General features: G+C 43.0%; 1 protein-coding gene across 3 annotated transcripts in view; it reads right to left on the bottom strand.

Annotated features, from left to right (window-relative positions):
* Window positions 1-16,041, bottom strand: part of SEMA6A (semaphorin 6A) — a 130,891-nt gene that overhangs the window by 43,014 nt on the left and 71,836 nt on the right. For all 3 annotated transcript variants that reach the window (XM_052642561.1, XM_052642562.1, XM_052642563.1), the window contains exons 4-10: window positions 14,960-15,020; window positions 13,920-13,982; window positions 13,108-13,209; window positions 7,039-7,129; window positions 3,366-3,485; window positions 2,579-2,667; window positions 1,500-1,717 (exon numbers count right to left, since the gene is read on the bottom strand). In XM_052642561.1, the coding sequence (XP_052498521.1) occupies window positions 1,500-1,717; window positions 2,579-2,667; window positions 3,366-3,485; window positions 7,039-7,129; window positions 13,108-13,209; window positions 13,920-13,982; window positions 14,960-15,020 (744 nt within the window). The remainder of the gene's footprint in view (window positions 1-1,499; window positions 1,718-2,578; window positions 2,668-3,365; window positions 3,486-7,038; window positions 7,130-13,107; window positions 13,210-13,919; window positions 13,983-14,959; window positions 15,021-16,041) is intronic.

The following is a 16,041-nucleotide window of genomic DNA, read 5'->3' as shown; positions in this document are numbered from 1 at the left end:
AAGTACAAGCAGTCAAGGCCTGAAGTTTTACATCTTTCCTATTCTCAAGTCTAAAAATTCCTTCGGATGGTCACAACTTACTTAAACCTAACTAAATACTTGCTGCAATATAGGTTTATGTTTTCTTATGTCTTCAGTGGGGGACTCTTGACTCTTGCCCTCTGTATAACTGAGGAACGTCATTTCATCTTTCAGCTTGCTCTGTTTAGACTTGACCCAGTTCTTAGGCATTTTTTCCTAACTGTTGTCCTCCAGTCTCATCAGGTCTGTTCCTGTCATCTAGCCTTTCATCAGGTTCTTCAAAGTCTTCGTAAAAAGTATAATCCAAAACAAGACAGTGTATTCCTAGCAGAAGATCAGAGAGAACAGGCAGAATTGTACACAGTTTAGTACGTGCACTTCAGTTTCTTGGCCGCGGCCAGAGCGGGGATCATTTCCACAGGACGGTGCTAGGACTCCGAGGTCTGGCAGAGCCGAGTACCAGGGAACATAGTGTCCCTCTTCCTCTATTCTTTAGTCTCCACATGTGTCCACTGCTCCAGGGACAGTTTTTAGTGTGTCATTTAATAGCTCAGTGTCTTAGCTTAAATAAATACAAAAATAGGAATGAATGGGCTGAGACTCAGTATTTCTCAGTACAATGTTTGATGACTTGTAAATCCTCAATGGAGGTGGTGGTGGTGTCGCTCAGTCATGTCCAACTCTTGTGACCCCATGGACTGTAGGCCACTAGGGTCCTCTGTCCATGAGATTTCCCAGGGAAGAATACTGGAGTGGGTTGCCATTTCTTTCTCCAGGGGATCTTCCAGGCCCAGGGGTCAAACCTGCATCTCTTGCATTGTGGTGGATTCTTTAGTACTGAACCACTAGGGAAACCTAAATCCTCAATAAACCCCCCCAGAATCAGACAATGGTGCTGTGGTTGGGATTCTGGTTCCTCTGACAAGATGATAGCCAGGTGGGATGCAAGATGGACTCATTTGCTTCCTAAATTTCACCCTGTAGCATTTTAATACATATCTAGTATTTTTCAAAAATTACTGATCTAGTCATAGAAGTATTAAAAGTCAAATAAAATGTTAGGTGACCTAGAAAAGAGGAACATTCTGGAATGCCAAAGCTGCTGCTTCTATCTGTGGACTACCTGGATCAGAGAGTATAATTGAACTCAATTTCCTCAAGTGTAAAAAGAAGGCAACGGTATTCACTTTTCAAGATAACTAGAGGGATCGAGAAATAACACATGAATAGTATTTCTATCCCAGACATCTGAAAAGATATTGGAATAATTTATCTCATTACTTTCTCCAAAATCCTCTAACAGCACTTATACTGACTGTTCATTTGTGGATGAAAACTGAGTGTTAAGTGCTTGTTAGTTACAAATAGCGAATGGCAGTGTTTCCATCGGTTGCAAATCTTGTGTATTAGACAAGAACCCCTTGGGAAAAGGAAGCCGGGAAGGACCGATGAAGTCCGCACTGCCAGGGCATGGTTACCTGTTATAAGGTGTGGAGAAGGTTGCCAGGACAACATCACGGCCATGAATACGAATCACGTCGGTAACTGCCTGCAGGATGTTGAAATAAAAATGGGAGTCCCCGGGGACGGAGCAATTGAGGCGAGCCTTCAGGAAAGACGTCCACTGCTTCTCCAGCACTCTCTGAGACCCTCCCATGTCATTCTTACAAACCTGAGCCACCCTTGGGAAAACTACCTGCAGAGGGAAAACACGGAGAAGATGAAATGCACTTACTCTTCATGGAGATCTTGGTAGAATTTACCTTTCTTAGAAAAATAAAAACAGAACAACAAGATGCTTCATTTAATCCTGTGTTTCTAAATCAGTGGCAAAAAAAAAAAAAAAAAAAGGGAAAATCTCAGCATTGGAACAGCATGTTTTGAAAGATAAGGCTGTGGCATTTAATACAGAACTATAAATCCTTCAGGGGATCAGCTCCCAGGCACATACACTCATTTCCATACAGACTGCTTAGCTTTTTATTTCCTCAAACAAAAGCGTACTTTGTGTGCGCCATCTCTGCCATCCTCCCTGGCTGCCTCTGGGCTCTGCCTCTCATGCTCTGAATTCCTCTAACTGTGCAAGCCACCCTGGTATTGAATTTGTGCCCTCCAACTCAGTGGTCTTGATCCACTCTCTGATAAAAACAATCGAAATAGACATCTCCTAAGTCTTCTATTGCTTTTTGCAATGAATACAGTCAAGACCCTGGGTTTGCTTATAGGTATTGAATAGTTACTTTCTCTCTGTAGAGCAGCTCAGTTTAAAACAAATCAAAACAAAAACAAACTTGATGAGTAGACCTGGAAACCACATCTTTCTTAAGATACTTGAAACTCATCTGTTCATTAAGTCTTCAATGTATTTAAGAGGTTTCCCTGTATTCTGTTACTAATCAGAAAAAGCATATAGGGGTTCAAGGAAGCAAAATGTTTCACTTCCACCAGTCTTTGCTGGGTCTTCTCAAAATGATAACCTTGTCCTTAGATTTATGGTTTTATTTCAAAGCCATTCATAACCACATTGGCCCCATATTAAGACATCCTCCCCTCTTACCTTTCCCATGCTGTTGTACTCCACCGCTATTTCCCTGAAGAAGAAGTAGATGTAGTCTCCATAATCTACCGCTTGGACAAAATACGGTTCTGTGGACAAATGGGCACTTTAATTGGGGGCGTGTCACACAGAGTTAAAAGGACTGTAGTCAGTTGCAACCAAAGACATGTTATGAAATAAAATCGTAGGGCCATTAGACATTTGGTTAACACTAACCGTTTCTAGTGACTTTACACATGCACGTGCTTAATGATTTCCCAAAGCATTTAAGCCTACAGATTTAATCTTGCAGAAGCAGTTGCAATGGACAATGAAGAATAAATGAGTGTTGCATATCTCTGTAATTTTATTTTCTATAATACAAGGCTCATATTACAGAATAGATTTTGTACACAGTGCCTTGTCAACCTTGACTCATTCGGGTTGTGAACTGCTTTTTTCCTGTCCCCCACCACCTCGAATTCCCCGTTCCCTTCTATGAATGAAGTGTTTTGTTTAGTTGGTTTCATGTGGGACTTTGAAATGAGAGCTTGAAGCAGGAGAGATGAATGTGATGTATTCTATTATAGTGGTGTTGGTAGTTTTGATAATACTCCAGAAACTCATGGGAAGTGAAAAGGGGAGGTAATAAATCAACCCGGGGCAAGAGATGCAATTTCCACCTTCCTGTCCGTGAGAAGCCATTACTAAAGTGAAACTACAATCTGGACCATTCAGACGCTAAATCTCCTTCAAGATATATATCTCCCCCACCACACCTCCTTTCTTTTTTTAATTGTTTGTTCACCTTTTAACCATTTTGAATCATGCTTGACGGTCCGTAGGGTTGGGCTGTCTCCAAGACTCCGGTAGATGACTGCATCAATGGCAAGGAAGTCTGTGACTGTAGCAGAGTATAGTTTTCCATCTTTGAAGAGAAAGAGGAGAGGAGAATAGGGTTGGAGCAAGATGGTGGGCATGGGGGAATAATAGAGACATCCCCACCTGGCTTTCCTATATCAGACAAATAAGATAGGACAACTGGGACAAATCCAAGAGTCGCTAGGAAAATACTTGACCCACATTCCTAACCATTTTAAATTGGGATCACAAGAGATGAAACATTTTTCATTTTTAAATTGCATGGCAATTTCTAAGCAGCAGCAGCTTAGGGAACAGGGTAAATGAAAAATGTTGTTTGCTTCACTCCATTAGATGGACCTTGACTGAAATCTCAAGGCCAAGGCCGCTTGGACACTCCTGCCACCACCATACCATGGTAAACTGGATTAGGTAGGAGCCCCGGGAAAGATAGAGGCTGATTGTATCACCAGAAAAATTTAAGTATAAGCAGAAGTAAGAAAGTCCACAGCCTAAGCAAGTGAGGGACGTTGAAGAAAGAGGATTTGTAAGCAAAAAAGAGCTGACTAAAATTGCTACATGTAATCATACTCCGATTAAAAAAAAGAAAAAAAAAGAAGATTGGTATATGTATCCTTTTTGAGTCTCTGCTCCTCTTTACCTCAATCAGGAGAGCCACTAAGTTCTACTGATCTAGCTTTCCATTTAAGAGATACTTGTTTCAGTATTTCCAAAGTCTCAAACTGAGAACATTCTGATATACAAAAAGCCAAAATAAAGAGGGGGAAGGGATGATGCTGAGTTCAAACTGGACTTTTCTTTAAGAATTCATGCTCTTTGGGACTTCTGCTTGAGGATACATCCAAGGCAAAAGAGAGACAAGATGATTAAAGACGAATCCTTAAAATCTGTGGTTCTTTTCCTGGATTAGCAAGCATTCTTTACACAGATAATCAAATGGGCTCTTCTGGAATAGTAAAATCTGTGTAGATGAAATGGAAACAATAATTATATTCAATATAAAAAATAGCTTCCTTGGCTCAGCTTTAATGGGTTACCTGTCTTCATTAATTGTGGTTCCCAGAGCATCTTCAGAAGTGGCTTATATACATCACAGTTCTCTTTAAGCTCTAGCCCTCGTGGAATAAGCATATGGTTCTGTTTTAAATAAACATACCAAAGCAAAGTCTTTGCGGTCTACTTTTGGTGCCTGGTGGCTCAGAGGGTAAAGCGTCTGCCTGCAGTGCCAGAGACCTGGGTTCAATCCCTGGGTCAGGAAGATCCCCTGGAGAAGGCAATGGCACCCCACTCCAGTACTCTTGCCTGGAAAATCCCATGGACAGAGAAGCCTGGTAGACTACAGTCCATGGGATCGCAAAGAGTCGGACACCACTGAGCGACTTCACTTTCTTTCACTTTCACTTTCTTTGGTCTTAACTGGTATTTGCTGTTTCAGATAGAGCTATCTTCATATCTACATTACTGACAGTCATGTATCTGTACGTGTTGACCTTCTGGGTTAGATTTTGGCTGCAGATGGCAAACCTTTCTATTGATACACATGAGTTTGCAAAAATCACAATTTTTCTTACAGAATCATAGTTCTGGATCATATGGATATACCTGAGGAGAGGACAGTGGGGTGTGTGTGTGTGGTTACTGCTATTGAACACTCCTCCATACTCTTTGTCTTACATTTTAAACTGGATATCTTGCCAGAACTTTTACTCGTAAAATAGAGTACTATTTTGTCACTCTTGGTAATACGACAACTATTCAGGGGCAACAAGTATCCTCTGTTTATAATGGTGGAAGTTTTAAGAGCTTTCAAGCATTTCAGTGAACATGGATTCAGATACACCTTCTGGGGAGGAGGAGTGGCAGCCACAAGATGGTTTCATGGGGCTTGCTCTTGGAAGGTTGGTGGCCTCGGAAAGCACTCTGCTCATTCTCCTCTTTCTACCTTGGGCTGCCTCTTTTTCCTTATTAAATTTACATTCTCCACTGCAGTCCCCAACCTCCATTGCTCTATTCCTAATGCGGGTTCCACGTGTCAGAAAAGTGCTGCAGTAGAAGTTAGGTACTTAAGAATATAATCCTCAAGCACTCTTTCCAGTGGCCTTGTCCCTACCCATGCTTAGAAGTAGGTTTACCTGACTTTGTGTTTCTTACAAGGCTGCTTGCTAGGAATGCTCTACCTTTGGAGGAGCTCCTATACCAATACTTCTCCCTACACCCACCTCAATGAGAACAGCTGGCAATGAATTCCTAAATAAATTTCTAATTATCAATAAAACACCCACACACATACACAAAAACCCCCATCTGAAAGTCATGGCTTATTTGCTTTCATTCTATATCCTTTGCAATGGAAGGAAGGAGCAGCAATGGGGAATGTTGGTCAACCTTTGATCATCAGCATCATCCCTTCGGCCACTATAGTTCTATCAGAGACAGGCATGTAAGCTCATGAGGTCATGATATTTGAGAAGATGTGCTGGTAACCGAGAGAGCTTACAGAAGCTTCCTTTTGTCTCTTTCCTTCTCCCTTCTACATGTAGACAAGGGGATGTGTGTATGTGCTAAGTTGCTTCAGTCACGTCCGACTCTATGCAACCTTATGGACTGTAGCCTGCCAGGCTCCTCTGTCCAGGGGATTCTCCAGGCTAGAATACTGGAGTCAGTTGCCATGCCCTCCTCCAGGGGAACCTTCAAAACCCAGGGATCAAACCCACGGCATGTGAGTTCTTTACCACTAGTTCCACCTGAGAAGCCCAGATGAAAGGACATGTAGCCCTAATTGAGACCCAACAGCCATCCTATGACTGTGAGAACAGCCAGTCTCCCTCAGAGAAAGAAAGAAAACTGAACAGAGAAATGAAAAGGACCTACGTCCTGGATGAGATGAATGAGTTGTTGAATCAAAGCAACCCCAAAGTCTACCCCACCTTAAATACTCAGTTCACACTGGGGGTTAGAGGTGGGATTTTCTGTTACTTCAGCCCAGACACACCCTAACCAGTATGCCGCATATTCAGTGCAAAGTTGTTACTCTTTCTGAAGGCAGAGAAGCATGGGTAAGCATGGCAAAGACTTGTCTAAGAAGTGAGGAGAGGAGAAAAAAAAAAAAGCAAGGAGATCAAACCAGTCAATCCTAAAGGAATCTACCCTGAATATTCATTGGAAGGACTGATGCTCAAGCTGAAGCTCTATTACTTTCCCACTTGATGTGAAGAGCCAACTCATTGGAAATGACCCCGATGCTGGGAAAGATTGAAGGCAGGAGGAAAAGGGGATGACAGAGGATGAGATGGTTGGATGGCATCACTGACTCAATGGACATGAGTTTGAGCAAACTCCAGGAGATAGTGAAGGACAGGGAAGCCTGGTGTGTTGCAGTCCATAGGTTCGCAAAGAGTCAGACACAACTGAGTGACCGAACAACAACAAAAAAACAAAAGTACAATTTCCATATGATTTCCAATGGAAAAGGCATTCTTAGTTACAGTAGTCACCAGAGAATCAAAGTACAACTGTGACTCTGCAAATCCTGCAGGGCCACAGGCTGAGCCCACGAAAACAAAGGCAATGAGGAGAAATCAGGAAATCAGGTCATTTACCTGCAAACAGTGCAATATTGGCATGTTTGGCATCGTAAGGGCATCTGGCCATTCCGCTAAATTCATCACCCACAGGTTCCAAAGTATCCATCTAAATGAAATAATAGGACTAAATTAGGAACAACAACCGACAGATAATAACAGCAACTAATATTTACAGAGCACTTAATTTTTTGAGCAATTTATATGCCTGGTGCAAATAATAGTCAAATACCCTCTAAGGTTAAGTCTTTTGGTTTCAGATGGGGAAGCTGACGTTGAGAGAGATTAAGTCATTTGACCAAGATTCTGTAGCTAGGAGAGTCAGAAGAATCAGTCATGTCTGCTTGACTCAGAACCATGACAATAAAGAGATTCCCATATCCTCCTGGAATGCTAGAGAAATAAGCATCTTTCTCCTTGGAAAAGGGATTTCTGAGGTATTCAGGAAAACATATTCCCCCATCCCCTAGAATTATCTGCTAAGTCATGAACTCTACAGAGAATGACCTCAGTTTTTGTTTTGTTTTGCCAGAGGAGTCTTGCCTTTGTGGGTTAAATTCTAGGAGAGGACTCTGGAATTCTTCTCAGGTTACCTGCGAGAATAGTATGGCATCAGCAAGCATGAACAAAAACACAGATGCAAGCAGAGCTCAGGTGGCCTTTGTACCTACTTCAGAAACATGTCTGATCTTCAGATTATGTAGATGAGAAAGAGTGGCCCAGAAGCTGAGAGGCTCCCATGGGCCCCAGATATGAGCAGTGTGGTTGCAACTTGACTCTCATCTCCTCCTGCCCAACCCAGGCTTGTTCCTGTACCCTAGAGGTTATTACTAGCCTGCCTCTTTGGTCATCTGAGTATGTTTAGAAAAAGAAAAAGGAAAACTAACTCTCTCTTAAAAAGGCAGATTGCATATGAAAACTTGGATTTCTTGCATCTTTTGAACATGTGGGTAAGTCAATTCCGGCCCTTCTTAGCCAAGGGGCAGCAAGCTATAGTTGAGTAATGGCCACCCCTGCCATTTTCTTCAGATCGGCATATAGTCTCTAGCACCAAGACCCCTTTACCCATAGATTGTATTGACATGCTGCTTGCTTCACTCTTACAAGTTACCTGCCTGGCTCATAGGCATTTGCAGGTGAGGCAAAGCCTTACTAGCTGTTCAACAAATTCATTTCCCTTTCCTCCATATCACACTAAACTACATTTCCCATCCTCCCTTGCAGTCAGGTGTGATCACATGACTGAGCTCTGGCCAATGGGGTGTGAGTATAAGGCTCTGCCCCACCTCTAGGTCTTGCCCCCGAAAACCTCCCCAGATCCTCCACTCTTGTTCTCTTTCCACACTCTTCCCTTCTCTTTCCATCTTCTTCACTGGATCCTAGAGAGGATCCAGTGGAGAATTCCAAGATCCTAGGAGATCGCAAGAGATGGCAGACATATAAGCAGGACAGAGCCGGCTTTCTGAATAACCTCTCAGAATAGAAACTCACTGACTGACCCACACTTGACTGTGATGTGAGCAGGAAATGAACCTCTGTTGATCAGCCAACTGTCAGTGCTTGGCCCATCTAGACCAATAATTCAGGGGTTCCTCCCACCCTCCCTTCCTGACACCATGAGAGCTTCCTAGCATTGAAGTCTCAGCATCACAGAGACCAAACAGTGATATCTTCCACAGTGCTAATGTTCTGACTCCTCTGTATTTCAGTCTTCTTTATGGTTTTAGGGTGTTTTGTTTATCATCTGGCAGTGGCATGCTTTGACTCCATGTATGAAAACGGAGAGAAGACAAACCCAAGACAGCACTGAGGAAGGATCTGTGAAATGCTCTTTAGCATTAAAATCGAAGTGCCTGAATCAAGCAGCCTGGAGTCGCTGCCCAGGAGGAAAGAGTGAGATCCTTACTGAGCAGTCGCTAGTATAGTCCAATCATTTGTGCCCTTTGCCCTCAACCCACAGAAACTTTTCAAGGATAGGACAGGCCTTTTCTATGTGCAACCACTTTGGGATCTCCCCCGCCAAAGCCATAATGCTTGTTTAAACTGTGGCTGAGAATCACATGAAGCAGTTGTGTTAGAAATACATTTTTAGGAGAAAGATGTTCAAGTTAGACACCCTTTAAAGCAAATGTACTCTTCCCCGGCACATTTTTATGAAAGTCTTTTCCTAACATTTTATCCCAACAAGAGCTTCTTGTTTAACTGCGACAGACTTTGCAGTCTGTGACAAGTATTCAGAGCGATACCCGCTATACAGTGATGCAACAGAAATGCTGTTATCCCAAGCAGTTGCAGGCTGTAATCCTGCCCATGGGGCAACAATAATATACGAGGGGGATATATTTTTTAAAATGTACCTACTTCTAAAAAAGTGGCCACAGCTATAGCTAGTCACGGATGGGAAGCAATGAGGAATTAATGTATTGGTTTGTGAACTTGGAAAGTCCAGAGACAAGACAATGCCATGGTGAAATCCTCTTTCCCTGAAGTAAGAACTAATCCTTGTAGCAGTCATCAAATCTGAGACTTAACAACAGCCCCTGGGAAATTAAATCACCGTGGGGTAGAGATAATTATACTAAGAACCAGCCTGACTTGTGCAGAAGTTCAAGAGGTTTAGAAAACAGGAGGGAAAAGGTATGGAGTGTAGTTGTGGATTTATAATGGACAGCCTTCAGAATTCTTCCCTGGATAATCTTATTTGGGGCTCTGATCTCTAATATATTCAGCTTACTTCTGTTATAAAACTTGTGGAAGTCAGGGCACGGTACAGAAGCAGAGACCAAAATTTTGTCACTTTCCTGCTTCAAAGTAGTTTCACTTGATGCTTCTGAACTCTGTGATTTGGGTCTTTCAGTGGAAGACTGGCTATTGTTTTTGGTCTTGATCTGGTGATAAAAAAGCACTTATGAGATATGCTGTCCATTTTCTCTGAAACCAAATACATTATGTCCCATGTCCTCGGGAAAGTCCCAGTCTGCCCGGAGAGTCTGAAAACACTTTTCTGAGCAATGCCAAGAGTTTCTCTGCCATTCTCCATGCTAGGTATATCCTGTCGTTCCTGAGAGGCCCTGGGGTCCTGGAACATGTCTCAGCAGTGTGGCTAGAACAAGGGGGAGGTGAAGGCACCTCTTAGAGGTGGAGCACCCTGGGGAATGAAACACGTGCGGGAAGAAGGAGCTGGATCCCTTGCAGGCTGGGTAACACAGTGCCAAGGAAACCTGTAATTTGTCATAGGAGATAGGTCTCCAGCTAGGGAATTCGTTCGGATTTGTTCAAAGCATTCATCTTAATGAGTCCTAAACAATGACACACAGGGATGGAATATTAAGTGGCAGAATTAAAGTCAGAGCTCCAGTATACCGTTACTGGCTGAATGTTTGACTTGACGGGCTGCCTCTTAGCACCTGAATTAGCTCCTGTCATTATGTGAAATTTTAATATCTAGTGATAGTATTTTTTTGCATTGTTGTTCAGTCGTGTCCAACTTTGTGACCCCATGGACTGCAGAATGCTAGGCTTCCCTGTCTTTCACCATCTCCTGGAGTTTGCCCAAACTCATGTTCATTGAGTCGGTGATGCCATCCAACCATCTCATCCTCTGCTTCCCTGGTGCCTCAGATGGTAAAGAATCTGCTTGCAAAGCAGGAGACCCGGGTTCGATCCCTGGGTTGGGAAGATCTGCTGGAGAAGGGAATGGCTGCCTACTCCAGTATTCTTGCCTGGAGAATTCCATGGACAGAGGAGCCTGGTGGGCTACAGTCCATGAAGTTGCAAAGAGTCAGACACAACTGAGTGACTAACAGTTTCACATTTTGGGCATTAGTTTAGACTTACAAAAATACCACGTTGGAAATATCATGTATCTTGATTAGTAAATTTTATAAAAAAGTCATTTACTTATGTATTGGCTCTGGTGGGTCCTATTGCTGCAAGTGGGCTTTCTCCGTTTACTAAGAGCCAGCGGGAGGGGGTCGTCTCCAGTTGCGGTGTGCACTTCTCGCTGCAGCGGCTTCTCCTGTTACGACTCATGGCCTCAGCAGTTGTACACAGTTGCTCCGTAGCGTGTGGGATCTTCCCGCACCAGGGACTGAGCCCATGCCTCTTGGATTGCAAGGCAGATTCCTCACCACTGCCGCCCGGGAAGCCCCATTACTGAATTGTTTTTGGTGTGCCCTCGCATGTTGCTCCTGATCGGAGTGCCTCCCTTGCCTCACCCTAATGCTGGCCCTGCTGGTGCCCATTTCCAAACATACGTGGAAGATGAGCATGAGGGTAAAATAGATTCTCCCTCTGGCTGTGCCAAGGCAAAGTCTTTTAAAACTGTCCAACTCAGGCTGGTGAGCCCTCTGGTCCTGACAGCAGCCCATCATTTCTTTTCTCATCCCTAAGGTTTTACTTTATGCTGGTGAAACCCAAATCTAGACATCCCTGTGTCTCTCCCTAAATCAAGGCTGAGCCGTCCATCTTTTTGTTGGAGCTCTCTATTCATGTCCTGTAGGCACTGCCATCTGTGGTGCCAGGCACACTCAGCATATGCAAAATGGAACCCCCCATGTTCTCACCACCCCACCGCTCTTCTGTCCTCCCTGTCCACAATGATGGCCGCCCCATCCACCCAACCAGGAGATGGTCTCACAGTAGTTCTTAACTCCTCTCTCTCTTTATCCTGTGCTTATTAATCAGTAAATCCTTTTTTTTTTAAAAAATAGGATAATTGCCTTACAGTGCTGTGTTGGTTTCTGCCGTACAACAACAACATAAATCCTCCTGGTTTTGGCTTGACCAAATACTTCAGTATCTCTTGAATCTCTTCTCTTCCCTTCATCCCTGGGGCCACCTACCTCTGCAGACTCTTGTTGACTGTCACTTGTCACTTCAAGGTCCAACACTTTGGCACCAAATGAAGTTTCTCAAGCTCAGTAGACAGTTTCTTACTCCAGGCCTTTGTTCATGCTGTTCCCCTACTTGGAATGCCCCGCTCCCTTCATTTGGTTACTTCTTCTTTAAGACTGAGGTTAGGCATTATCTCATTCACTATTTACCCCACAAAAAATGAACTGAACACCTGTTTGGAGACACTATGTCAGGTTCTGGGCAGTCACAGATGCTCGGGTCTCTCCTGGGCTGGGGTGTTCATGTTCCACATGTCCTGACAACAGGAGGGAGCACTTGAAGAGAGGGGTTGTCCACCTCCTTCTGGAAGCTTTCCCTGACTGCTCGTCTCAGGCTGAAGTAAGCACTTTTCTGCGATGCTTCCATCAGGCTCTGTATTATGCCACCATGGCAGCAAACCCATGGACTGAAGTTTTCTTCTCCCTGAGTTTTCTTAGTGTCTGGCTTCACTAAGAATGGACGCCTCCTATCTGTCTTTACAGTGTCAGTTCCTAGTCATGGGAGCACGTATTTGCTGAACAAGAGGCTACTGCCGGAAGAGGGACAAGGAAAGGTAAAGATGTAGGGTCAAGACCTCAGGTCATTTTTACCTCCACTCCTGCAGCGACACCATTATCAGATGAACTAACTTGATTTATTAATGCTGCAAGGGTTAATCTTTTTCCCCTTTGCATGAAGGCCAAGATAAGTCAGACCATGGTCAAGTAAGCCGAGTTCTGAATGGAATTAAATTCCTTTGTTCTTGAAAATCTTACCTAGAGGAATGTCTACAGTTTCCAATGGCATGCTTTTGAGATCCCTTTTAAAATAGAAATCGTTCACAGTATAAGTGTGTTTTTGTGCTCAGAGAGGAGATGGTGGGATGGGAGGGAAAAGGAGAAAGGGAGAGAGAGGAAACCCACATGGTCTATGGGGTACACTGGCTGACATTCTGAACAATAGAGAATAGGGTCTTAACAGAAACATACTTTGCCGGGTCGGCTCTTTAAAGCCACATCAGTCAATCCTGAACAAACAGGAAGCTTAGAAGCCTGCTGAGGATCAGTCATGTGGAGCACTACATTAAGTGGAACAAGCAAGAGGAACCCAGGTGGTGTTGAATTAACCCTCTTAGGTGACTGCGGGCACAATCACAGTAAATTATGAAATACCTCCGGGCTGTGTGGTTCCAACAGACAAAACATCATTTACCTTATAGTTTCTGCAGGAAGGGTTGAAGGCATTAGTTCCACAGACGAACAAAGTATCATCATTTTTCTTCAGCAGAACTTTAATAAAGTTGTGACACTCATCCTGAAAAACAGTTCAGACTTTTGGGTGTCCAGCTCAGGGTAGAAACCCATTCAACCGTGGGCCATGATGTGCTGAGAGCCAGGTGAAAATGCAGGGGCTGGGGCGTTCTCCTGGGAAAGTCCCGGCTCCTCCTTGTGTTTTTACCCCCAAGATGATGCTGACAGTAACAACTGCTTTTCAACAGTAAATAAGAACAGGAGGTGTGTGTTTGTGCCACCAAAGGAAAGCAAGCCAGGACGTAGCAGCACCCCGTCACATTAATTTTAATGCCAGAGGCTCCAGAGTCCCTTGATACACGAGGTCTGCCGCTGGAGTGTGTTTTTATGCTGTTCTATGGCAGGAGGCGCAGACCCCTTGTGTCTGCGGCAGCCTTTCTGGGCTCTCCTGCAGACTTTCTGAGGGCTATGGACCACGAGGTGGGCTCCCGGCAAGTGTACTCAGAAGACTCAGCACAAGCCAGTTTGGGGTCCAAAGTCCCTGGTGCCCCCTAAATAGTTCATGATGCAGCCCTCGCAGCTGTCATACTGTTTCATCACATTAAAAGCAAACTATTTTTTGCAAATTAAAGCCTTCAATAAGTTGATGGAAGAAGCAATTACTGGGGGAAAAGGGACTAGCGTGAGCCATTCCACATCACGGTCTGCAGCTGGAGATAACAGTCAAGAACTTAACCCAAAGTGGCAGCTGCAGAAGAAATGAAAATTGCCTACCTTATGTTTTCCCTTCATTCTGCATGTGTCTACATCAGCCTGTCTAGATTTCCATGTCAGTTTCTGCAGGGATCAAGAAAGAAATCAATTAGAGCCCAGACGTTGTTGCATTTGATTTTAGAAGTAAGAGTTCCCTGGGGCAGACTAGAAGCTGAACATATATTTATTGAAAGCTTTCCACACCCTTTCTCCGTGATTAATTCACCATAACAACAAAAGATTAGAAATGGAAGTGTTCATTTAATTTTGAACCCCTATCTATTCATTAGACTACGAAATGATCTTCTCTTTGAGAAAAAGATGAAGGAGAAAGGAAAGAAGAATAAACAACAGTGTGGAAATTTCACATAAAATATCCGCATTAACTTGCTAAATTATGCTCATTTTGATAAAATACATGTCCTTGCCCTTTCCTTTCACTTGATAAATCAGTTTCCATAAAGCAGGCCTTTTCCTTAAAATATGGAAGTCATTTTCTTAAACATAAAGGGGACATTCACCTTAGGTGGACAAAGATTTAATTCAGGTTACACTCCTTCACATAAATTCATGTGCTGAAGGGATCATCTACTTCTGGGGCAGACTTTATTAACTTAAAATACCTCCATGTGGAGTTATAAGAAAGCGTTGGTTATATTTTATATCTGTCTGAAATGGATAATGATCAAATTCCTGAACCACAACAGTGAAGTCAAACTTAATATTGCAAGATATGGAAACATAACAGTGAAGCACTTGTGGGACAAAAGTTTATGTATGGAAACTGATCTTTTCCTGGACAAATATCCAATATTTTATCCAACGAATTTAGGAATTACCTAAAATTCCAATGTGTTTATGTACACGTAATTGATGAATAAAATATGAAGTACATAACCATTTCATATTAAGCCCTAACTCATCCCCAAATTAAAATTTCATAAAATGTTCCCAATTATTCTAAGCCATGTCATCTCAGTCAATGCATTTACAATACATATTCTCTCCAAGAACCATCCTAAGATCCTTCATTTCTGAAAGAAGGTTTTAAAACTACTTACTTTGCTACAATAAATTTCTTCTGTGTGTGAGGTGTCTATGTCAACAGTATAAATATGGTCCCTATAAACAAGGAAGAATTAAGACAATGTTAGACGCAAGAGTCAAGCCAGTGCGTTTTCTCCTGAATGAGTCCATGTCTCATTCAAGGCAGATAAATCCACATCCATGTTATTAAAAACAAGATCAGAGGGCAAGAAGAAGGGGAGGGTTCAGCTTCTAAGAGATGCTTCAGAAACACATTCAGCACCTTCAGAGAAATCATGGGATCTTGCCACCTTTTATGAAAACTTGCCAGTAGTCTCTCGCATCCCGTAATAATAACATCTGTATGTACGTCCGTAGTTTAGGTGGGAGATGTCTGAAAGTTAAACAGGCTTCCAAACTAGCACACAGATGAGTTCGCATGCCCTCTCACTTGGCATTCAACATGCTAGAGTTGTTCATCGAGAGAGCTAACAAAAAGCTAATGTCTGTCTCCATCACTTTTTCGAAAACATATTTTCAGCTTTACCTTTGATGATTTGATTGACAAGACTGAAGACGATAAAGGTAAAATTATTTCCAGAAGCCACTCTTTTACACACAGTGATGGTCAATTAAGGTTAAGATGTACTTGAGCTAAAGTTTACATTTCTTGCTTCTGTTCACCTTCCTGTTTTGCTGAGAACTTGGTTGTCTTTATGATTCGCTGCCAATCTCCCCTTGGAAGGGGAGAAACAGAATGAGCAGCTCAGGTGTGGGGCTATATTTAAACATCCCCTTCTGTGTGAGCTGAGTACAAGGGCGTTTTTGTCTGGAATTCAGAAGAAAGAAAAGAAAAGCGCTACACTCAACTGAGGAGATGGGGGGCTAGTGAGGGAAAGCAAAACAGCTCGTTTTCCCTTGAAATAACATTGACTTTTTCTAAAATGCAGGAAGTCCTGGGGCTGGAAAATTACCCACAGCTTTAAAGCAAGACCTCAAGGCTCCCATGCAGACTTTCAGGGCCCCTCATTACTTAAAAGAAAGGGAAAGGGGAGAAGGGAGGAAAGAAAAAAGAAAGGAATTATCTGCTGTCAGGATTTACTTCCATTTTTTCCCC

This window comes from Budorcas taxicolor, chromosome 7 (genome assembly GCF_023091745.1).
Source record: "Budorcas taxicolor isolate Tak-1 chromosome 7, Takin1.1, whole genome shotgun sequence".
Lineage (NCBI taxonomy): Eukaryota > Metazoa > Chordata > Mammalia > Artiodactyla > Bovidae > Budorcas > Budorcas taxicolor.
This window is presented reverse-complemented; position numbering and strand designations above follow the sequence as displayed.